The sequence below is a fragment of the Cnephaeus nilssonii genome, assembly GCF_951640355.1.
Source record: "Cnephaeus nilssonii genome assembly, chromosome: 4".
Taxonomy (NCBI): domain Eukaryota; kingdom Metazoa; phylum Chordata; class Mammalia; order Chiroptera; family Vespertilionidae; genus Cnephaeus; species Cnephaeus nilssonii.
In genome coordinates, this window is record NC_137075.1 from 79,371,746 (window position 1) to 79,396,486 (window position 24,741).

Below are 24,741 nucleotides of genomic sequence, written 5' to 3' on the forward strand. Positions count from 1 at the left end.
CAAGTGTGGTTCTAAAAAGATTATTTTCTAATAGTCACTTTCTCCAGTAACATTTATTGGATTCCCTTGTGACTGATTTGGCTTCGAGCAACTTAATTTTAAGGTTTATTACTACTCTCTCAACTTATTTTTCTCTTTATTGACATTATATTACTTAAAGTATTTTATTGAAGTGCTTAGTATATAAAGAATAATCTATAAAAGACTATGTTGCTCAGAATTTGACTGTATAAATATAAAACTTAAAATGAAAATTTAAAATAATGTCCTTTAGAATATAAATTTGTCTCATTTTGCATTAATAATTAACCTTTAATGATTTCTGATGAGATTTAATGTAATGTTTAATATGTAATCAGAATGTTTATTGTGATCTCACTTTAATTTGTTTTAATAGCATCTTATTGCCAAAGGCTCTATGTATGAGGAGCTTGTGTCTAGAATGGAAGACACTTTACAAATGGATGTACAAAATATTTCAAGCCAGGAGTCCCTTGAACATGTTCTCACTGCTGGACTTCAGGCAAAGATTCAAGAAGCTAAAGAGAAAGTCCAGGTCTCTCTTTAATGTTCCTTATTCATGAATTTAGTCTTTAAAACCAAGTGGTCAATGGGAGGATGGGGAAGTTGGGGGCAAGGATTGCCCTGTAGTTTGGAAATGTTTTGTAAAATATAACTTTTGCAATATATATATATATATTTTATATATATATATATATATATATATATATATATATATATATATATATTTTGGTTAATCCTCACCCGAATTTTCCATTCATTTTTAGAGAGAGTGGAAGTGAGGGGAAGAGACAGAGAAAAATTGATGTGAGAGAGAGACATTGATTGGTTGCCTCCTGAACATGCCCTGACCAGGGCCAGGATCGAGCCTGCAACCAAGATATGGGTCCTTGACCAAGAATCAAACCTGGGACCCTTCAGTCCTCAGGCCGACACTCTATCCACTGAACCAAACTTTATAATTTCTTTATAATTTAGAGGATATTGGAAAATATTATATAATAAATTAGATACTCTTATGTCTAACAGGAAAATAGGAGTGGCAACACAAAGAAATTACTTAATAATTTGTTAATTTTCTAAGAAGCCAGGCTAAGTGTTGAGAATTTTTTGTCTTCACAGATCAACATGGTAAAATTAGGTGCAATGTTGAAGAACTCATCTGATGTCTCACCAGACCTGAGTGCCAGGATGAAGGTGGAAGAATCCCTGAAGGAACTGGAATCATACATTACAAGGGCTGAGCAGTTACTTGGCCAAAGAGAGAGCCGGAGTGGACTGATTTCAAAATACAAGGTGGGACCCTTTCAACTATCAAATGTAGAGTATTTATTATTAACCAACTATCTCATTTGAAATCAAGATGTTTCCATCACTGTGATTATACACAAAGTTACTGTACCTTTAACATTTTTTCAAGTTTTATATACATCATTCCCCAGAGACTCTTAAAAATTAAAATGAAGATTTTTAAAAATTCAATATACTATTGTCGACCTGCCAAATGTGTAATTACTTTATTTATTTATTTAAAGTATGTTTTTATTGCCTTTGCCGGTTTGGCTCAGTGGATAGAGTGTCGGCCTGGGGACTGAAGGGTCCCAGGTTCAATTCTGGTCAAGGGCACATGCCCAGGTTGTGGGCTCAATCCACTGTGGGGACATGCAGCAGCCGATCTATGATTCTCTCTCATCCTTGATATTTCTATCTCTCTCTCCCGTCCCCTTCCCCTCTGAAATCAATAAAAATATATTTCTATAAAATGAGAAGAGAGAGAGAGAAAGAGGGAGGAAGAGAAAGAGAAAAATCAATTGGCTGCCTCCTGCATGTCCCTTAATGGGGATCCAGTCTGCAGTCTGGGCATGTGCCTGACTGGTAATCTAACCGGTGACTTCTTGGTGTGTGGGAGGGCACTCCAACCCACTGAGCCACACCGGCCAGGCTGTAATTACATTTAAATAAGAAATATTTTGCAATTTTTTTTCAAAAGAATTCAAGAGATGCAAATGGGCTATCAAACCTCAAGTTACAAAGAGAAGTCTCCTTTAAGTCTTTAAATGTCTTCATAGAGTCCTTTTTTTAGCTCTACCTGTGAAAGATCTACCAAAATTAGCTTTGAGGACTTGGCAGTGGGATGAGGCTTTCATGTTCTTGCTTGCATCTTTTTTTTTTTAATAGGAAGCACTATTAATTTTTAATACTAAAAGTCTGGCCAAGTATTTGAAAGCTGTTGAAGAACTGAAAAATAATGTCACTGAGGATGTAAAGCTGTCTTTGGAAGAAAAGAGTAGAGATGTCTGTGCCAAGTGGGAGGTAAGAACATGCATATGTATCCAGGGCTTATACTAATGCATCTGACCATGGATCTGTTTGTCAGCAGAGTCATTCTTCATAGATGTATATGTATATGTATATGTATATGTATATGTATATGTATATGTATATGTATATGTATATGTGTATGTGTATGTGTGTGTGTATGTGTATGTGTGTGTATGTGTGTGTGTATAGATAGATAGATAGATAGATAGATAGATAGATAGATAGATAGATATAGATTTCAGAGAGGAAGGGAGAGGGAGAGAGAGAGAGAGAAACATCAATGAGAGAGAATCATTCATCGGCTGCCTCCTGCACGCCCCATACACAGGATGAAGCCTGCAGCCCAGGCATGTGCCCTGACTGAGAACCGAACCATGACCTCCTGGTTCATAGGTCGACACTCAACCCTGAACTCTGCTGGCCAGGCTCAGAGTCATTCTTGATTATCCTCCCTGTTTACCCAAAATCACAGAGGGCTGATCCCTGCGGGCTGCGATCTCAGGTCCTGTAGCAGCTGGCTTCTCTCTGTGTTCAGCCAATGACAGCACTGAGATAAAGAACATTATAACCTCATGAACAAAAAGATACAGAGGCAGAGAAGCATTGAACAGACTGTCACATTACAGCGGGAAGGCTGGGGAGCGGGGAGGGAGGTAAGAGATCAACCGAAGGACTTGTATGCATGCATATAAGCATAACCAATGGACACAAGACACTGGGGGGTGAGGGCATGTATGGGAGTGGGGTGGGGGGGCAATGGGGAGATATGGACACATGTAATACCTTAATCAATAAAAAAATTTAAAAAAAAAGAACATCTATGGTATGTATCATCAGATTAAAAGAAAAGAATCCTGAAAAAAAAAAAGAAGGAGATTGGGAAGCAGCAGAGTCCAAAGGCCTTCCTGTCCTCTCTTTCTTGCCAGTGTCTCTCGCTGTGTCTCCCCCTGGCCGTAGGTTCCATGGTGCCGGCCTCTGCTTGGTGACCTTCTGCCTGGACTCCACTCAGGCTTCCGTCTGGGTGGCGGTGGCAGCTTTCTGCTGATGCTAATCTCCGGATTGCTTTCCTGTCCCCTCTTTGGCTTTCATCTCTTGTGTAATCAATCCCGAGCATGTAATTCCCTCTGAGTTTAATATGTAGTGTTTTCTGGTTTCCTGGTTGGATCCTGACTGAGACAGCAGATTGACACACATACCCAGAGTTTCACTGAAACAGATATTGGCTTTGGTGGCAGACAGACTTGGATCCAGCAGCTATGACCCCGGGGAAGTTGCTCAACTTCTAGGAGCGTCACTGATAAAATGGGAATAACCCCACCCGCTTGGCGTGATTGTTGTGAGGATTTATGGAAAGTACCTACCACAGAGATAGTGTTCAATAAATGATACTAAGTATTGAATATGGTTTTTGTGTATGTGTGCATGTATGTATGAATATATGGAGAGAGGGAGAGAATCAAGTAATATAATTGAAGGTCTACTGTTAAAGGTCCTCATAAAGCACGTTAAAGTAAACCTTATTTTAGAACAATTTTATATTTACAGAATTATTACAAAGATAGTACAAAGAGTTTCAGTATACCCCAGGCACAGTTTTCGCTGTTATTTACATCTTGTATTAATATAGTACCTTTGTCACAATTAATGGACTAATATTGATACCTTATTAATAACTAAGTTTGCATTTTAATTTTATTTCCACAGTTTTCCCCTAATGTGCTTTTTAGTCTGTTCCAGAATCGCATTCAGGATGCACATGATAGCATCTTGTTGTTTCTGCATAGGCTCTGATGTGTGTTTCATGAATATTTTCTCCCAGTCTGCAGCTTGTCTTTTTAATTCTCTTAACAGCGTCTTTCCCAAATAAAACACATTTTTAGTTCTTAGAAAGAAAAAAAAATGTTTATGGGTCCTCCTCAAAGATACAAAGATGAATGAGAATTTCATAAGCTCTTTTTCTGTCGTTTGTTAATAAAAGTATTTTTATTATGTTTTTTTATAAAAACCTTTTCAATAGATTTGGTTCCCATGGTTAATATGTGTCTTTGTTTTCAGTCTCTTCATCATGAACTGTCCTTGTATATTCAACAACTAAAAATAGACATTGAAAAAGGAAAAATTAGTGACACTATTTCAAGACTTGAAAAGCAAGTAAATAAAGAAAAGAAACTAATTCGGCGAGGAAGGACCAAGGGTCTCATTAAGGAACATGAGGTAAACCACCTGTTTTCCATTTACATTTTGTCCTCATTTTGAGGTTTTTCTTAAAGGGCTGTGTATGTCCTTGGCCTGGGATTAAATCGCCTCTCAGAATGACTTCATCTGTCTCGCTCCCTGGGGATTATCCCTTATGCAGTTCAAGCTCTAAATAGAGCCGGTGATTCTTGCTTTTCAGAAGTGAGAACAATTCAGCGTTGAGTTAATCGTTCATGACTTCCCTTGTATGTTTCAGTGGCCCCTGTCCTTGAGAGTCTGGTTACAAACTGTTGCTGATGTACCCACAGTTGCTTTTGTGGGGACCCGGTTTCCTCAAAGTGCAGCTTTAGTGAAAGATCTGAAATCAGGATGTAAACCAACTGGGGCAAATCTCATGGTCTCCTTTTGGTCCCCATCCTATTTGATTGCGTCCATGTATTTGACAGTACTGGCCCCTCTTCACTTTTTTAAAACTTTCTCCTGCTGTGGCTCTCTTAATGGCAATTCCTCTTGACTTTTCTTCTTTTCTTCTTTTTTTTTTTCCCCCTGTGGGAGGGCTTCTTTTTAGTATACTTCACACATTTCCCCTTTTTTATTGTGCTGTCTTAATGTTTTAGCTTTGAGAGTCTCTGCTTTTGGCTAATTTCATGATGGTTCTAGGCCAGAGGTGGGGAGTGTCTGGCCCTTGGGCAGTATAAGGCCCTTGAAATCATTTGGTCTGGCCCTGCCAAGGCATTAGGGGTGAGTTAATTAAATGTTTGACCCAATATAGCCGGCCAGTTTTTAAGTTGATAATTGTGTGTGGCCTGTGAATGATGCTATAAATATCCCAATGGCCCTTGGCAGAAAATAGGTTCCCCACCCCTGCTCTGGGCAATTCCATGCACTCCAGGGTTTTAGCTGCCCCTCTACAGTGATGGCGCCTGAATCCTTATCTCCCACTGAGTCCTTTCCCTGAGCTCCAGGTTCTGTTTCTAACTGAGACATCCCCAGTGTTCGTCAGAGACCTCACCTTCCGCATGTCCAACATGAACCAGTGATAGCTCCTCTTAGACGTTTCTTACTCTGATGTACCCTGGTTTGGGAGGGCTTTGCTGTCTCAGAATCTCCTCCCTCTCCTTCCCCTTCCTGCCCACGCAGCCTTGGTGGAGTCAGCTGCCAGGCCCCATCTGTTTCTCTGCAAAACAGCTGCTTTTCCATCCTTCCCATCGGCGTTGCCTGGCTTATTTCCTCGGCATGATGCGGGTTGCATCATCTTCCATACCCATCACCGAGTGACCCCTGGGAACCACAGGTCTTGGGTCACCGAGTCTACTCCCAGGACATCTCCAGACTCCTTAGGAGGCCGTTCAAGTCCTTCACCGTCTGGTCCCAGGACATGCCTCAGCCTCTCTTTTCCTGTGCTGTGCCCTCTACACACTAGACTGCTGTCCTTTCAGAACATCTGGAGCCTTTCTCCCTGGGCTGATACTCCTGCTGGGAACGCCCCCCTCTCCCCCTTTACCTGCTGGTCTCCTCGTTCTTCCTGCATGAAGCTTGGGTGGTTCCCTCAGGTGACTCCTAAGGCAGGTAGTGGGGTCTGTCCTCTCATTCGTCACACTCTATGCTCATTATTGGTGTGACTACTGTAGGGGAGGAACACGTTTCCCTCGACCCCCTTGGGGTCCCTGGCTGGGTCTGAAAATTAAACTGACAAAGATTCACAAGAGAAAGGGGCACACATTTTATTGAATTTTTACATGCACGTGGGAGCCTTGACAAGAGGTTGAAGACTTGTAGAAGTGAGCAGAGCAGGAAGACTTGATACCTTCGAGATAACAAAACCATCCATTTGTGAAGAATTGACAAGGCAAACGCGTGTGGGCTGGGGTGGTCAATGGTGAAGAGGTAACACAGGACCTCTTGGGAGGGAGGATCAAGGTTCGTTTAACAAGGTTTGTTTGCAGGCTCCTCTGGTGCGGGTCTGGGCTGAGAAGTGTTTATCTCCAACAAAAGACTATTTCCCATCTTTAGCCAGAAAACGGAGCTTTTTCTGTGTTAACGGCTTCTTTTATTGTTTTTAAATATGTTTTTATTGATTTTTAAATAAAGTCAATAAAGGGGACGGGAGAGGGAGACGGAGAGAAAGACCTATCGGTTGCCTCTCGTATGCACCCAACGGGATCAAACCTGCAATCTGGGCATGTGCCCTGACCGGGAATCGGACCAGTGACCTTTCTCAGTGCACGGGACCATGTTCAACCAACTGAGCCACACCAGCCAGGGTTGCTTACTGCTTCTTAATTTTCATGTCAAAGGGGCATATTTTGGGGTGACATATTATGGTTTCCACATTACTGGGCCGCGGCAAATCCCTATAGGGCCGCCTGCCTCATCTTTGTTTCTCCATGCCCATCACCACACCAGGCACATGGTGGACAGGCTTACAAAAGATTGCGTTGTTAAAGTCACACACATCTGTTAGTGTCTAATCCTCACGGACTAATGATGTCAACTCATTTGAAACACATTTCCTGCTTTATTCCCTCCATTAGGCCTGCTTTTCTGAGGAAGGCAGCCTACACCAGCTTGATCACCACATGGAGGTCCTGCGGGAGCTGTGTGAGGAGCTGACTTCCCAGAAGAGTCAACAGGAAGTGAGGAGGGTGCTCAGAGATTATGAACAAAAGATAGAAAGACTTCGGAAATGTGCCTCTGAGATTCACGCCACACTGCAGCCCCCTGTGGGAGGCACGTCGAAAAACAAGTTAGTGCTTCATAAGAATAGCCACGCGTGAAGGGGGAAAAATCGAGAGAAAGCCTCTTGCACAATGATCTAGCATTGAGTATGATTATGCATCATCTTTTCAGGCTTCATGACTCTCCGCCTATTTCAATCTGCCATTTTGATTCCTTCCTAGGGGGACCGCGAACACATCTGAGAATGGAGGAAGGAATGGCCACAGTGAGGCGCCATCTGCAAACGCAGATAATCAGCCATCAACTGAGAAGGTGTTAAATGTGGATAATGTCTTTTACAAGTAAACTCAGTGAAGAAGGCCAAGTGTATAATACTCCACTTCTCATTCATTAAGTGATGGTTTTAATGACCTGAGAGGCCCCTTCAGCTGAGAAGCCCCACTTAAGTCATGCAAGGAAGATTGCTTTACAGAGAATTAGAATGAGCTTAATTCTCCGCTGAGGGTACAAACAGTTTTTTAAAAAGAGACCATTTTGACCATTATTGACTGTGCACATTACCAGGGAGGGTATAAGAGGTTACGTTTAATCTGTACAGATGCCTCGGCGTCCTTGAGATGAGCTACTTCATCTCTCATTTGTCTTTTTCTCATTGTAATGTCTTTTACTTTCCTTGGGAACTGAATTTTCATTTAGAATGGGCATGCACTGTATCTCACAGCCCGATGGCCAGTGAGAGGTGTGGGACAGAGCAAAGTGTGTTAGTTTTCAGAGGTCTGCTCCTGCATGCGAGGCTTCTGTCTGCAGTTGACCATCCCTATGTGGTCACAGTCAGCAGGAGCATGTAGGAGAGCTCCTTCATACCAAAGAGAAGGTGAGACTCAGTACAATAAATCTCCTCTATCCCATGGAGGGCCTTTCTCTGAGCTGAGAAACCTCGGATAAATTGTGGTATCTTCTGGTATGCTGTATACGGAGTCAATAATATGCCTTTGTATCAAAAAGTGTTTATCTGTTCTAGACAATTAAGTATATTGAAGATATTATGTTGACTATTTTGCATATTTATGTAGGCAGTGGGATCAATTAAGAATTTGAGCCTGGCATCAGAGTTGAAGCCTGAACAGGAAGAAAAGGATCACAATACATCTATAAGTAGTTTACGAGACAGGTAAACTCTTTTAAACAACTGGAAAGTCCACCAGAAATATTTCATCAATGCAAACGTATTATACTTTATTATTTTTTTTAAAATTACTTTATTGATTAAGGTATCACATATTTGTCATCAACCAAACGTATTATACTTTAACTAGAAGCCCGGTGCACGAAATTCGTGCACGGCAGGGGGTTGTCCCTCAACCCAGCCTGTACCCTCTCCAATCTGGGACTCCTGGAGGGATGTCCGACTGCCCGTTTAGGCCCGATCCTGGTGGGATCGGGCCTAAACGGGCAGTCGGACATCCCTCTCACAATCCAGGTCTGCTGGCTCCCAACTGCTTGCCTGCCTGCCTTCCTGATTGCCCCTAACCGCTTCTGCCTGCCAGCCTGGTCACCCCCTAACCACTCCGCTGCCAGCCTGGTTGATGCTTAACTGCTCCCCTGCCAGCCTGTTTGACCCCAACTTCCCTCCTCTGCCAGCCTGGTCACCCCTAACTGCCCTCTCCTGCAGGGATGATCACCTCCAATTGCCCTCCCTTGCAAGCCTGGTCCCTCCCAACTGCCCTCCCCTGCTGGCCATCTTGTAGTGGCCATCTTGTGTCCACATGGGGGCAGGATCTTTGACCACATGGGGGCAGCTATATTGTGTGTTGCAGTGATGATCAATCTGTATATTACTCTTTTATTAGATAAGATAGAGGCCTGGTGCACGGGTGGGGGCCAGCTGGTTTGCCCTGAAGGGTGTCCCGGATCAGGGTGGGGTTCTCTTGGGGCGTGGGGTGGCCTGAGCGAGGGGCCTGTGCTGGTTTGCAGGCGGGCCACGCCCCCTGGCAACCTAAGCGGAGGCCCTGGTATCTGGGATTTATTTTCCTTCTACAATTGAAACTTTGTAGCCTGGAGCAGAGCAGAGCCAAGCCTGCTGTTCCCTCCGGGGCGGCAGCCATCTCTGTGGCAGTTAATTCACCTTCTACAGTTGAAACTTTGTTGCCTTAAGCGGGTGGGCCCGGCCAGGGTGTGCTTTAAAGCTTTGCTTCCCCTGTTGCCGCCGGCAACCCCTGGCCTGCTCTCTCAAGCTCCATTCTGTTGCCATTTGTTTGAATTTGTTTACCTTCTATAATTGAAACTTTGTAGCTTGAGTGGAGGCTTAGGCCTGCAACGGCTATGGAAAGCTTGGCTTGCTCTGTTACCTAGGAAACCTTTCTCTCTGTGGCTGTAGCCATCTTGGTTTGGGTTAATTTGCATACTCACCCTGATTGGCTGGTGGGCGTGGCTTGGCTGGTGGGCGTGGCTTATGTAGCGGAGTGATGGTTAATTTGCATATTACCATTTTATTAGAGAAGATAAGTTCTTATTATGCTTGGGTCAGAATTTTTGCATGTGGTCCAGTAACTTCAACAGAAATCCCTGGGATTTCCTCATGCATAATTGACAGTAATTGAAAAACTTTTTTGTCTTATTTTTTTAAATTAAGTAATGTCACCTTTAATTTTTCCCAGGTATGATACACACACAGAAACCCTTGAACTACACCTGCAAAACAACAAAGTTAGGATTACTTCTGATTTCCCTAGCGATGGGGAAAGGAGTAGTGCTTGTCTGCAGGATAAACTGGAAGATCTACAGGTAATTATTGAAAATATTATGAATTTACCTTTTGTTAGAAAATAATACCACCATGAATATAGATGTCACCATTTTGGTGGAGGTCCCATATGCCAGATATTTCCAAGAACTTGGTTGGATTGCAATGTCTAATGTCACCCGATTCCAGAAAGTGATTTGCATCCAAATATCAAACCCAGGAAAGACTTTGGCGCAGGGTCCTAATTTATCGCCCATGCTCTAATTTGATACTCTCGATATTGTGGCTTGCAGAATTTTTTATTGTGCTTGGGATGGGAATGAAGGCTTCAGATGAATGGGTCAAAACAATGTGGTCGGAGGCAATTTTAACCAACACTGCTTGCTTCTAGGTTGCTCTAAAATGAACAATACATGGAAAACCAGTGACTAAATACTTCTCAGTTGTTCATCGTCTTAACCAAGCTGTCACAATGTCTGTCTGATGTTGGACAGTAAGGAAGGGGCAGGCAGTGGAGGGAGTTTTCACTCTGAGCATCAGAGGAAGTAGTGCATTTGATTCAAGAGCTACAGAAACAGCTAGTGGTAGGCAGATCAATAGTTAGCTCTACCAATAAATATCTTCCTTAATTTGAAGGTGATCTGTGCATGGCAATGCAACACTTGTAAGCTTGGAAGTGCGTTAGAGTGAGCCCTCACAGAAAACCCATCAGGTAGAGAAAGGACCATGTGTGGTTCCTATAACACCCTCCCATATTTTCTCGTTTTTTCCTCCAACTGGCCCCTCGCTATTTTCCATCTGAATAAGCAAAACTCATATGGTAAAATCTCAGTTGTTCAAATGATGGATTTAGCATGTTTTCAATGCAATTAAGAAACTGTCTTGAGACCTTACTCCAGGGACTGAATAATGAGTTGGTTAGAAAAGCTATACTAATTCTTGGGGAAAGTGAAGAGCAAATTATACTGGTGAGTAAGCAGTAAAATGTTGTAGTAATGCTTTTTTTTTTTTTTTTTTAAGAATCAATATAAGGCACTGAAAGGGTATAGAATTTTTAGGTATTTAATTATAAATCAAATTAATTTTTTTTAAATATATTTTATTGAGTTTTTACAGAGAGGAAGGGAGAGAGCCAGAGAGCCAGAAACATCGATGAGAGAGAAACATCGATCAGCTGCCTCCTGCACACCCCCGACTGGGGATGTGCCCGCAACCAAGGCACATGCCCCCGACCGGAATCGAACCCGGGACCCTTCAGTCCGCAGGCTGACGCTCTATCCACTGAGCCAAACCGGCTTCGGCTCAAATTAATTTCTTTATTCACTTCTCATTTGCTATAAATAGTTTTGGTTCATTCAAATTTTCTTTTAGTTTAGGGAGAAACACAGATTTATTCTCTAGAGGAAGTAGAAAGTCTGTTGTTACAACTGTATGTGTCTTTCTGAATTGTATTCTGTGTACCCAACTTAGGGGAAGGGGTTTGGATTTGGGTGAAAGCCATATTGTCGTCTCCCTTGACTTCATTAAAAGGGTCCTCTGATAGCATAGTTAATATCATTGTTCCCTGACAGATCCTTTCCTTGTAGATGGTTGGAAAAAAATATTTTCTTAATCCTCACCCGAGGATATTTTTTCCATTGATTTTTAGAAAGAGTGGAAGGGTGGGAGGAGGGAGAGAGAGAAATCCACATGACAGAGACACATCTATTGGTTGCCTCTGGCACTTGTTCTGACTGGGGCCAGGGATTGAACCTGCGACCAAGATACATGCCCTTGACCAGGAATCAAACCCTCAACCCTTCAGTCCGTTAGTCGATGCCCTAACCACTGAGAAAACTGACCAGGGTGGAAAATATTGTTTTAACGTATTTTTATGGGAAACTTTGTACCCACAGTTTGTGGCTGTCTCATTTTTGTAAGAACAGAATAATTGCTCCTGTTAACCCATAAGCTGATAAATAAGTTTATGTGTTTCATCCAGGTCTTAAAAAATGAAACTGATGCTTGTTGGAAAGAGTTTGAAATCACGTCATTGCAGTTAGAAGAGCTTGAGAGTGACATAAAGAAGCCTTTTATAATTAAAGCAAGAGACAAATTAAAGGAGAAAGAAAGAGAGTTCCAGATGACTCTTAATACCAGGTATAATTCTGAGATCTATTACTAATGAACTTACTAAATTTTTCAATGCCATTTTAAGCTAGGCTAGTACTGTACTAATATGTTATTTTACCTAGCTGTCACAACATCCTAAGAGAGGCTGCCATTATGATTGCCATTTTACTGATGAGCAAACTGATAGGGAGGTTAAATAACCTAACCAACCCACACTACTGGCCAGAGCCTCAAGGGGAATTTAAAGTCTGTTGAGTTCTAAAGATCATGCTCCTCCCACTCCCCCCCCCCCCCCCGGGGCATGAATTTGGCCATGCTGCATAACTTCTCTGGGCCTTGATTTCCTTATTTCTAAAATGAGAGTGCCGTCATTAGCCTTACACATAGGATGTGTATCCCCAGTACATATCCCTGTTTTACCTTAGAGGAAACTGAGGCGAAGAATCTATGTTAACTACCCAGGGTCACGCATTCCAATTTATTAGTAGTAGAGCCTGTTCTTGGAACTCTAGTATATTTCCATGAATAAAATAATTAGTATTCATAATGAGGTTTCTTTGTCATCAAGGCAGTGTTAAATTACATTCAGTAATTTGTATTTTACAGTTTTTCATTTAGCGTGGTATCCGTTAGCTGGTAAGAATACTTGTATAGGAAACAACTCATTCTTTGGCATTTTGGGATCCCTGGGTTTGTGTTTTAATGTGATGATCTGTACATATCATGGTATGTATTTTTATTGGACAGTTACTTTCTGTTCTTGGTTAAGTCATGGCATCAGTGTATTTTATAGGGTATCTTTCGTCTCTGTTTCCCCCTCACATCTGGTTTCTTTTGCACCAAGGATGGAGTCTCTGGAGAATGCGCTGCAGCTTGTGGTACCTGTGGAGAAGGCATCGCTCCTTCTCTGTGGCTCAGACCTGCTCCTTCTGCATGACGTGGCCATTGAAGACTTTCACTTCACCGATGCTGATGGCATTTATCAAAACCTGAAGGTACATACCAGTTCTCACAGGATAGTCATAGAATAATCGGTTCCTCGGAGATTTGCTTATACATGTTTTTGCATTTTTAATTATGCATCAATAATATGTATTTAGAATATAAGCTATGACAGAAAAATCTTTAATAAGTTATACTTGTTATTTATTTCTCAATCTTTAATTCCTTTCAAATTTGGAAGTAGGTACTATAGAGTAACAAGGTATTTGAATTCAAAATGAAGGATTCCTTATAAATGCCTTCTCCAATGACTGAAACCTTAAATATCATGCTAGACTCATATGCATATATCAGCATATCCCACAGTTTACTTATTCCAAACCCCATCATCAATACAAAATAGTGAGGTTTTTTACTTCAGATTATAAACAGATGTCTCAACAGTTTTAATCTGTGATTATTTTCATTGAAGCAATATATATATATATATATATATATACACACACACACACACACATACACACACTCACACACATACATACATACATACTTGTTTTCTTTTGGGGATAGAAACATCAGGAAGGGTATCAGATGATAAAGCCGCTGGGCCATCTGGTCATTTGTAATTAAAATGTTGAAACTGTCAGCCCTGGTTAAACTGAGAAGCAGTTTTCTAGATTAAACCGAGTTACATAATTTGAGGTTAGTTTCTGCCCTGCAGCCCCTTTTTTTTTTTCTACCTCAGCCTTTTCCGCTCTTCTTACCTTAATTTTAGGATATCCAAGATTCCATAGCAAAACAGATAGACATTTGTAACAATTTGGAGCAGTTGGGCAACTTTGCATTAAAGGAATTACACCCACTTGATTTTCGGGCAACACAGACTATTATCCTGAAACACAGATCTCAGCTTGAGGAGACGAACCACAGGATCCAGAGGAGTAGAGATGCCCTCAGGGCTCTGGAGGACTTTTTGGCTTCTCTGAAAACAGCTGCGCTCCCCGGTGGGCTGGTCACGGACCCTTCAGCCTCAGGTACACAGGTGGCACCAGAGGATACTTTGACAGTAAGAAATAAAGAGGGAGAAATTGATCTGATGAAAGAGAAGGCCAGGCATTTGGATAAACGTTTGAAGATGCTTGACATCAGCTTTAAAGACGCCGACCGGGGTGAAGACTCGTCCTGTGAGAAACTTCTCAGTGCTCTGGCCAAACCCTTATTTGAGACCCGTGGCTCTGGCGGACAGGAGGAACTCACGGAAGAAGACAAGTTACTAGACACTTGTATTTTCAAAAATAACGAACTCCTGAGAAGTATTCTAGAGGTGCAGAGTCAAATCAGTAAAATTGGTCTTAAGGATCCGACGGTTCCGGCTGTAAAACAACGGTAAGGGTTGTTTCCATCAATTTCCCCCCAAGGTGACACTTTTCTGTATTTTCAAATAACTACTAGATGAAACAAATACTTCCTGTCTCTTTCTGTCCCGTCCCACTCTATGCAGCGCTCAGCATTCTTTTCTGTAGACTTTCCAGACAAACTTCCTTCCTGTTGACATTGTGTCTTTACAAAATGTTATGTAATTCTTTTCTTTGTAAAGTTTTCATTCTCACGGGCAAAGGAGTGGTGAGCTAAGATGTGGATAAAGTACACAAGTTGCTGCAGAGTCGATTTAGTGCAGTGTATTCACTGTGTTCTCTCCATGGGGGAAGACTGGAACTCTACACGTTTGGTCATAAAGAAAGAAGTGGTGGCCGATGCACATGCCACACACCTTGTCCCTACTTCTTCCTTGATTATTTGGCTTCATGCTTCCTCCCATCAGGATTAGGGTGGGGACTGAGTGGGAGGGCATGGGATTGAGGTAAGCTATGGTTAGTGTCGGTTCTGGAGACTGAGCAGAATTGGGGTAAACTGAGGTTGGCAGCCTTCAATATGAGTGCTATTTTAATTCTGCCATTCAGACTCGGCCTCTCTGTCCTGGTACCGACAATGTTAGGAAGACACACTTTTGCGAAGCTCCCCTCCCCTTAGTAAATCTCTCCCACGTTCTGTCTCCTCGGTCCATCACTAGTCCTTCAGGTTCAATGCTCTCTTGAGGTCTTTAGCTGACCAAGCTCTTTCCTCTGAATGTCCCTGTGACCTCAGTCTCAATGAATCTTCCGTTCCTATAGTGCCTCAGTTCCTAATGAGGTGTTTAATTATTGATTCATTGTTAATATATTTTTATTATAGATTTAGAAAAAATAAGTACATAAATTAAACATTAATTTTTAAATGAAAATTACACATTTATAAATAATAAATTGCTTTCATTTTATATAGCCCCTATAGAGCTCATTTATTTATTTTATTTTTTAATTCTCGCCCTAAGACATGCCTTTATTGATTTTAGAGAAAGAGGAAGCAAGCCTATGAGAGAGAGAGAGAGAGAGAGAGAGAGGGAGAGAGAGAAACATCGATTGGTTGCCTCCTGCACATACCCTGACTGGGGATCAAACCCTCAACCTGGGTATGTGCCCTGACTGGGAACCAAACTGAGATCCATAGAGCCACACTGGCAGGGTGCTCATAGAGTTTATTATCTAGAAGGAAGAGTGAGATATCAGTATATTTGATGCTGAGATAAGCTCTAGAGAAGAATTAAGCAAAGGAGGACAAGAGGGTTGCAATTCAAATAGGGTCATTAACGATGTTTTACTAGAAAGTGACCTTTGAGTAAGTACGATGGGATGAGAGCTAGCTACGTGACTACCTGGAGGAAGAACCTTCCAGACAGAGGGAGCAGTGGGTACAAAGTCCAGGTGTGAGAGTAGGCCTGGCATGTCTGAGGAGAGGCTCGGAGGTGAGAAGGTCAGCAGTGCGGTGCAGAGATTTGAAAGGGTGTCAGGGAGATACTTGATGGGATGGGGCTTAGCTCATGGAGGGACTGTGGGCCATGTGATTACTTTGCCTTTTTCTTTTAAAGTCTTCCCTGTGTGTGTGTGTGTGTGTGTGTGTGTGTGTGTGTGTGTGTATTGATTTCGGAGGGAGGAAAGGAGAGAGAGAAAGAGAGAGAGAGAGAGAGAAACATCAATGACATGAGAAAATAATTGATTGGCTGCCTCCTGCGTGCCCCCTACTGGGAATCGAGCCCACAACCCAGGCATGTACCCTGACCAGGTGCAACCGTGACCTCCTGGTTCATAGGTCGATGCTCAACCACTGAGCCATACCAGCCGGGCTTGGCTTTTTCTTGGAGTGGCATTGAGAAGTCATTGGAGGGTGCTGAGCAGAGGGAAATGACTTAGTGGTGTTGTAACTGATTCTCTCTGGCTGATGTGTTTAGTATAAACTAGAAGTTAAGGGAAGACTAGTTTGATCTGTTTCAGTAATCCAGGTGAGGGATGATGGTGGTATGGACCAGTGGTGAAATGATGAAAAGTTTTAAGATTTCTGGATATTTCTTCAAGGTAGAGTCTACAAGATTTGTTGACACTCTGAACATGGGGTGTAAAAGAAAGATTGGGGGTACCATTAACTGAAGTGACCAAGACTGAAATTGTCAGGTAGTGAATGAAAGATCAGGTGTGCTCAGTTTTAGACATGATAGGTTCAAAATACTTGTTTGACTTTTAAGTATGGATATCAGTAAGACTCTTGAAAATAGATGGCATCAGGAGTTGGGAGAGAGGTCAGGGTTACAGGTATGCATTTGAGAGTTACTAGCATTTTGGAATGCTATTTAAAGCCATGAGCAGCAGAGTGAGTTGTCAGGGGTGGGGAACCTTTTTCCTGCCAAGGGCCATTTGGATATTTATAACATCATTTGTGGGCCATACAAATTTATCAACTTAAAAATTAAGTTATATTTGGTCAAACATTTAATTAACTCACCCATACTGCCTTGGCAGGGCCAGACCAAATGATATCGAGGGCCTTATATGGCCTGCGAGCTGGACATTTCCCACCCTTGATTTAAATAGACAAGAGGAGAGGTCAGTGTTGTACATTGGGAGGAGGGGGGCCTGGGAGATGAGGAGGAACAAGGCAGAGATGCTGAGGAGTGGTCAGTGGAGTGGAAGGCAAGTCAAGAGAGTCCTGGGAGCCACGTGAGGTCTTTCAGGGAAGAGGATGTAAGCAACTGTGTCAGATGCTGCTGACTAGTGAGGGACGATGGGGATTTGAGGGGAGCATGAGTTCAGCAATGCCATGGGTCCTGGAGGTCTTGTCGTGCAGTTTTTGGAGGAGCTGTAGGGAATGAAAGCCTTATGGGAGTGGACTCAAGAGAAACTGGAAAAGAGCAAGTAGAGACAGTGAATATCTGATAAAAGCAATTTAGACCCTGGTGAATGGCGTTAATTGCTCCAGGATCAGCTTGCACCTTAACACCCTTAGCTCAAATGACTCTTTTTCCTGATATGGGAGAGCCTGTAGTACACAAGATGGACATACAAGTTTTCCCTTCCTCCTCGGACCTCCCCCCTTCCCCACCCTTCCTTAGCAGCCTTGTAGTGCTCTACTGTTTATCTCTTCTCTCCACACCAGGCTTTCTTTCCCACTCATTTACGTACACGTACTCTTTCTCTTTTTCCTCACATGCATATACACAGCCTTTATAAGTATGTTCATCACAGAAAAATGTTATTGTTTTTGGTTTTCTATATTTATTTTAATAAAGTTCCAGATTGGCATAGTGGGAATGGAGAGAGCCTCCTGAACTCCGCAATAGCAATTTTTAATGTGTAATTTTTGTCTTCATAAACCTCCTGAGGACAAATTAAAGGTGGTGTGCTCCCCATATTACCCTCATTTGAATCCTGTCAAATTGGCTGATGATTGGCTATCAATCTTTTCTCTTTCATAATCAAGAAAAAAGTCATTAATCCGACTGGATAAGGACCTAGATGACTATGAAAAAGAGAAGCAACACTTGCAAGAAATGGCGAGTTCTCTTCCACAATTCAAAGACGGCAGAGAAAAAGCTCTGAATCAGCAGTGCCGGAACACAGCGCTCCTGTGGGAGAGCACGAAAGCCTCCGTCACCGAGTGGTAAGGACAGAATCCCTCCCGCCTCTGCCAGATGCTCTGCAGCACGATTAAAACACAGCCCCGGGCACCCGACGGAGGGCACACAGGCGTTTCGCACTGGACGCTCACTGGGCCAATGTCTGGGCAGCCGTGGAATCACAGATTGTGGCTTGAATGAATTGGTCAGGTTATCTAAGGAAGGCTAACAAACACACAGTCTATTAATTACCCTCCCCTCCCCTGAATTTGTTTTCTATTGCTGCTGTAACCAGTTACGTCGAATTTAGTGGCTTAAACATGTCACAAGCTTTTATTACAGTCTGGAGGTCAGAAATCCCCAAATCAAGCTTTTTTTCTTTTCGAAACTTCAGGAATGAATCCCTTTCCTTGCCTTTTTTTTTTTTGTCTTTTGGAGGCTTCCTCCTATAATCCTTGGCTTGTGTCTCTTATTTCCATCTTTAAAGCCAGCAGTTTGTCATCTTCTAATCTCAGTCTCTCCCTCTCTCTCTCTCTCCCTCTCCCCCTCTTTTGCCCTCCCTTGCCTCAGTGGAAAAGATATCCTTGGATGAGAAAGGGAAAAAAAACAAACAACCTATTGCTGCTGTCAGTCCCTGGGTGGCTTGGCTCTCTGGTGATTCCCCTTCTTAACTCTGCTCTCAGTGGTCCTTTCCCCACCGAACTCCAGTCGAGTACACGTTCTATGCTTTCCTTCCGGGACCTGAGTGTGTAGTAGTCAAGATAAAGCCTCTCCATGATATTTGATCTCGTCTATCCTTCAGTTTTACAGAGGAAGGAATTGAGGTTCTGGGACCTAAAGTAACTTACCTAAGGTCATATATCTAATTAGTTCCCAGCCATAACGAGAAACCAGGTGTCCTAACTGCCACATTATCTGTACTACACTTTTTAAAATGGGCTAAATCTGGAATGAGTTAAATAGACATAAACAACCTGTGACTTGCTGAATCAATATTGAAATAATCTCCAAGAATAATTCTAGGGAGGCACAGTTTTTCAAAGATGATTTTTGTTGAAGGATGAAATTGAGATGCCAGTTCCTCAAGGAATTTAGGTTTCTTTCTGAAGTGTACATCTAGGGACTTTTTCATACTGATCGGGTGAAAATACGAGTCCAGTGGCTGTTTTTACCATCCCCTTGGTATGGCACGTATGTGCCGTCATTCTTAGGTTAAATTGGTAAAGCTATTACAAACCATGCCAAGAAGAAAAATCCTTCTGTAGCTTATTGGTCATTATAAGGATAACGAAAGAGAGAAAGAACGGCGTTGTTATTTTCAGATGTTTAGCTGTTTTACATTTTTCCTTTTTGATAGCCTTGACCAGTGTGAACGCGTCTTGGAGCTCTTAAAACAATATCAGAATTTTAAAAGCGTCCTGACAACTTTGATTCAAAAAGAAGAGAATGTCATCTCCCTGCAGGCGTCGTACATGGGGAAGGATAACCTGAAGAAACGGATAGCAGAGGTGAGTCCAAACTCCTGATGAAATACCCAGGGCCTTGCTCACTAGCCTGGCAATAAAGAGGATATTTAAACGGAGTCTTTTTCAAAACTTGGTTTAAAAGAAGTTACTAGTGACTGTTTTTTTTTTATTTATATTTTATTGATTTTTTACAGAGAGGAAGGGGAGGGATAGAGAGTTAGAAACATTGATGAGAGAGAAACATCCATCAGCCGCCTCCTGCATACTTCCCACTGGGGATGTGCCCGCAACCAAGGCACATGCCCTTGACCGGAATTGAACCTGGGACCCTTCAATCCGCAGGCCGACGCTCTATCCACTGAGCCAAACCAGTTAGGCCTAGTGACTGTTTTTTTTTGTTTTTTTGTTTTTTACCAAATATCTAAGAATTTATTGAGTATGTCAGCAGAGCTCAAAAAATAAAAAATAAAAAAAATCAACCCCCAGGTTGAGGCTGGATCGCCTCTATATGGGTTTGGCGCTGGCGGTGTGGCTGTGTTGGAGTCTGGGGTGGCCCCTGCTGCTCCCTCTGGGAGGTGGTAACAGTCCGCGTGTGCACGGACCTGCCTCAAGGAACCGGACACTTCATTGCAGTCTTGAGAGAATGAAGACAGTGGGCAAATCCCCTCTGTGGTTAGTGGTCATAGGGAAAAATTACCTTTTTACTTACTTGCTTTCTGCAGAGGTGCGTGAGCTGATCTCCAGGTTGTTCTGTCTGTGTTCACAGCCTCTCCAAGCACAACTTCATATTCTAAGCAGAATTAACATTTTTGGACACTAGGTGTCATTATTTTCTGTGACTTTATGTGGTTATCCATCAGAGTGGCAGGAAGGGAGACAGCGATTGCACTATCCTGCACGCTTATTCACCAGCACGTTGCTTTTCCCGCTGGCTTGTGAGCACGATGCTAACGTGCGGTCAGAGAGTCAAAAGCGCGTGCTGCTCGATCCAGCTGGTTGTTAGAAAGCAATTTTATTAAACCTCCCCGTGGCTGAGAACAAAATCAGTAGAAGCTTACATGGACGACTTATTCTTTATCTGGAACTCCTGTCCCTGAAGCTGCAGTGGCCCTCGGGGTGCAGGCACGTGGCCGGTGCCACAGCCGAGGAGTAGCCCCTGTCAGAGACCCACTTTCTCAGACTCAGTTTCTGGAGGCTGACCAGTCAGAAAGGGGCTTGTTTAGATGGAAACCAGGTGTACAATGGTGACTGTGTGGTTTTCCGTGAGGGAGGCCACCAACACCGTGAGTGGATAGTCAGTTGGAGCAGCTTCTGGGTGTGGTGGTCTCTGAGTCTAGGAGACTCCTGTCCTCATCCCAGTGGATCTAAGGCGCTGTGGTGCCCTCGGCTCTCAGAGAATCCAGCACGATCAGCCGTACAAGATCCCCTCACCCGTGTGTCCCAGCTCACGTAACGACTCGTCTCTGTGCCCCTGACAACAGTTTCCCATTAGGCGCTCTTATTTCAGAATCAAGGTCTCGGCCTGAATCACTGTCTTGTCCCCTAAGTCCCTGTCTTGTATACTGACCAGACATATCTAGCCCTTCTTGCTTGCAGCTGTTCTTGGTTTGTGCTAATCCTCCTTAGTCCTCGAGTCCTACCTTTGTCCCGTGAAGTTGGATCCTATCACCAGCAAAAAAGCTCTGTCTATCCTATTTGGTGAGGTAGCATCGGTAGAGTACCTAGCAGCGTGCCTGGGACTTAACCTCTTAATGGCGTCAGTCATGATGCCCACTGTGTGTGTGGTTGTGGGAGAAGTAACTCTTCTCTCTCAAGTTTTTTTTTCGGCTGGTCTAATAATCAAACAGACATGAGACACATTAGTTAGAGAAAAGAACAAATTTAATACATCTGTTTGGGAACCCGGCCTACATGAGAGAGTCAGCGACCCCATGTGCACCAGAGGTTCAGAGACAAAAAGGGAAATGGGTATATAGGACATTCACAGCTAGGGGTGGGGTAAGGTGCCTTGGGGGCCTCAAAGGGCTATTGCAGGGTGATAAGCAGACCAGATGTTCAGTAAGTAGAAGTTTACCCTGCCCTATAGATAGGCCAAAAGAGGTTATCTCTGATCATCTCTTTTTATGGGCAGATGCCTAATTCAAGTTCATGTAGGTAGTTATGGGAGGGACAGGAGTTTTTCTTGAGTCTCTCTGCTGAAGTTGACTTTAGCTCAAATAATCTATGGGCCACAGAGGCACATCTTGGGGTAACTTGGCCTTTGGCCTATCTGCAGTTCTAAATGTTCTCGCTTCTCAGTTGCGTGAACACTCTTCCCGCACCCATAACTGTGTAACCAACCCCGTAATTTTGACCAGGAAAAATTCCTTCCATCACCTTCAGGCAGGTGGCCCCTCTCCTGAATGACTCTCATTAATGGGAATCTAAGTCCAGGTATTGACCCTTCTGCCATCCTTAGGGCCTCTATGGCTGTTGTGTCGGTCTGTTTGGGCTGCTATCACAAAAATACCATAGTCTGGGTGGCTTATAGACAACGGAAATTTATTTCTTACAATTTTGGAGACATTTCTCACAGTTTATAACATTCTGCTGTTGACCTGCACCCCCCCCCCAAATCTGTGTTCTTACATGCAAAGTATATTCATTTCATCCCATCAGCCCCCAAAGTCTTAACTTGCTCCAGCAACAACTCCAAAATCTAAGTCCAAAGTCTCATCTGCATATTATCTAAATCAGATGTGGGTGAGACTCAAGGCATGTTTCATCCTGAGGGAAATTTCTCTCTAGCAGCTAACCCATGAACCAAACAAATTATATACTTTCAAAATGCAGTGGCGGGACAGGTAGGTATATCCATTCCAAAAGGGAGACATAGGAAAGAAGAAAGAAGTAAGACCAAAACCTAACAAGGCAAACATTAAACCTTAAGGCTTGAGAGTAATCCTCTTTGGCCTGCTGCTCTGCCTCCAAGCCCACTGGATGGCCACATCACCCCTATGGCGTAACTGGATGGCCCTCCCATCCCCAGTGGCTCTCCACAGGAGCCTCTGCAGCTCTCCTAGCCTGGGATCCTACACCTTCAGCGCCCCTGGCCTGAGGTCACACACTTGTGGCTGTCTTTCCCTGGTCCTCACACGGTGGCCAGGTCAAGATAACTCTCTGGAGTCTCTTTTATTAGGGCACTAATCCTATTCATGAGGACGACACCCTTATGACCTAATTACTTCCCAAAGGCTTCATCTCCTAATACCATTACGTTGGGGATTAGGATAAGAGCTTTTTAGAGTTTCTTATTAAATAACATAAAAACTATATGGCTAATTAATGAACGGTAGAATTATTACTTACGCCCAGGTCTATTTGACTGCAAGACGTGTTTCAATCATCACAATAGTGTCTTTCCTGAGAACATATTTGAAGTATGTGTATGACAGAAGTAAAAATTGGTTAACTTTGCTTCATCTGTACCCCTTTCTCAACTGTAATGGTTAGCTCACAAAAGGTTGTTTTAAAATTAATAAAATAACTATAATTTTTAAATATCAAAGTCCAGGCATTAAAAAAATTGGTTATGTTGAGAATCTTACATCTAGCATGGTATCTAGCATATGGGCACTTTATATATTGGCTGAAATAACATTATTTTGTATGGGAGACATAGAAGTTCTAGTACACTGGTGTTTAGTTTTGTTCTCAGACACTTTTTTAAAAGACCGGATAAAAGCAAATTGTAGTGCTACTGATCGTTAACACAACTTTCGGTCAATTTTGTGATGACCTAAGTACTGTCTTCAGAAACAGTTCATTTCTGTGGCATGCATTGTCATGATGCTCAGTGGCTGAAATATGATACCACTGAGAACTTTTGTCCTCCAAAGCTATAGAAACCTGGATGTTTATCTAGGACATGGTACCAAGTTTCTACTCTCTTTAATGAAAGAGTGTGAGAGTAAGACTAGAAAGCTAAACTGTCAGGGGACTATTAAAGTTTGGGAAATGTCAGAGGGGACCTCGCTTTCTTTCCTCTCCCCCTTCCATTCATCACAGAACAAAACCTCCAGTTCCTGTCAATGCAAAAGTACCCTCTCCTGCTGTCTTTTTCTCTTCACCTGTTTGTGTCAATTTAACAAGAGTTCTCTGAATGCGATAAAAATTAGGATGGGTATACATTCATCCTAATTTAAACAGATGTAATATACTTTACATGTGTTCTTATTGATGTTTTGAAAGAGAGAGGAAGGGAGAGGGGGAAAGAGAGAGAGAGAAACATCAACATGAGGGAGAGACACATTGATCGGTTGCCTCCGGTATGCACCGCCACCAGGCATCAAACCCACAACCTGGGCATGTGCCCTGACCAGGAATCAAACTAGTGACCTTTTGATTTATGGAACGATGCTGAACCAACTGAGCCACATCGGCCAGGGCCATATATATGTATGTATGTATTTTTCCATTTAACCTAACAAACATTTATTATGTCCCAATACAAAGAGTCCTGAACTGGAAGGAAAAACACTTGGTTTGCATTTCAGCCTTGCCAATGTATTAGTCAGTGTGACATCAGGAAATAGAACCTCTCAGTAATTTCTTTCATCAAAAATGTTTAATTTTTAATTAAGCTTTTTATTTTGAAATAATTGTAGTCACATGCAGTTATAAGAAAAAATACAGGGAGAACCTACCCGGTATGTTTCTTTTACTAGGTATTCATGAACTTGGTGTTTCTCTGCATTTATTTTAGACCTTCAAATTTCTTTCATGAGCATTTTGTAGTTTGTTTTGTTTTGTTTTTTAAAATATATTTTTTATTGATTTCAGAGAGGAAGGGAGAGATAGGAATATCAATGATGAGAGAGAATCATTTATCGGCTGCTTCCTGCATGCCCCACACTGGGAATTGAGCCTGCAACCCAGGCATATGCCCTAACCTGGAATCGAACCATGACCTCCTGGTTCATAGGTGGATGCTCAACCACTGAGCCACGCCAGCTGGGTAGCATTTTGTAGTTTTAAACATATAACTCCTATGCATGTTTTGTTAGATTTACATCTAAGTATTTAATTTTTTGAGTAATTGGAAATGGCATTATATTATAAATTTGTTGTTAGTATACAGAAGTACAGTTGTTAGTATATAGAAGTACAGTTGACTTTTATATATTTATCTAGTATTCTTCCATCTTCTTGAACCTACTTATCAGCTCTAGGAGTATTTTATAGATTCCTTGGGATCTCCTACGTAGATAATCATGTCATCTGCAACCAGGATAATT

The 24,741-nt window shown here is 42.5% G+C and overlaps 1 protein-coding gene across 4 annotated transcripts in view; it reads left to right on the plus strand.

Annotated features, from left to right (window-relative positions):
• SYNE2 (spectrin repeat containing nuclear envelope protein 2) overlaps positions 1-24,741 on the plus strand; it is a 306,555-nt gene that overhangs the window by 108,728 nt on the left and 173,086 nt on the right. For all 4 annotated transcript variants that reach the window (XM_079769558.1, XM_079769560.1, XM_079769561.1 and 1 more), the window contains 13 exons: positions 398-556; positions 1,144-1,317; positions 2,200-2,334; positions 4,399-4,557; positions 7,074-7,285; positions 7,440-7,530; positions 8,292-8,389; positions 9,876-10,002; positions 11,943-12,100; positions 12,918-13,068; positions 13,791-14,401; positions 17,864-18,043; positions 19,357-19,507. In XM_079769558.1, coding sequence (XP_079625684.1) covers positions 398-556; positions 1,144-1,317; positions 2,200-2,334; positions 4,399-4,557; positions 7,074-7,285; positions 7,440-7,530; positions 8,292-8,389; positions 9,876-10,002; positions 11,943-12,100; positions 12,918-13,068; positions 13,791-14,401; positions 17,864-18,043; positions 19,357-19,507 — 2,406 coding nt within the window. The remainder of the gene's footprint in view (positions 1-397; positions 557-1,143; positions 1,318-2,199; positions 2,335-4,398; positions 4,558-7,073; positions 7,286-7,439; positions 7,531-8,291; positions 8,390-9,875; positions 10,003-11,942; positions 12,101-12,917; positions 13,069-13,790; positions 14,402-17,863; positions 18,044-19,356; positions 19,508-24,741) is intronic.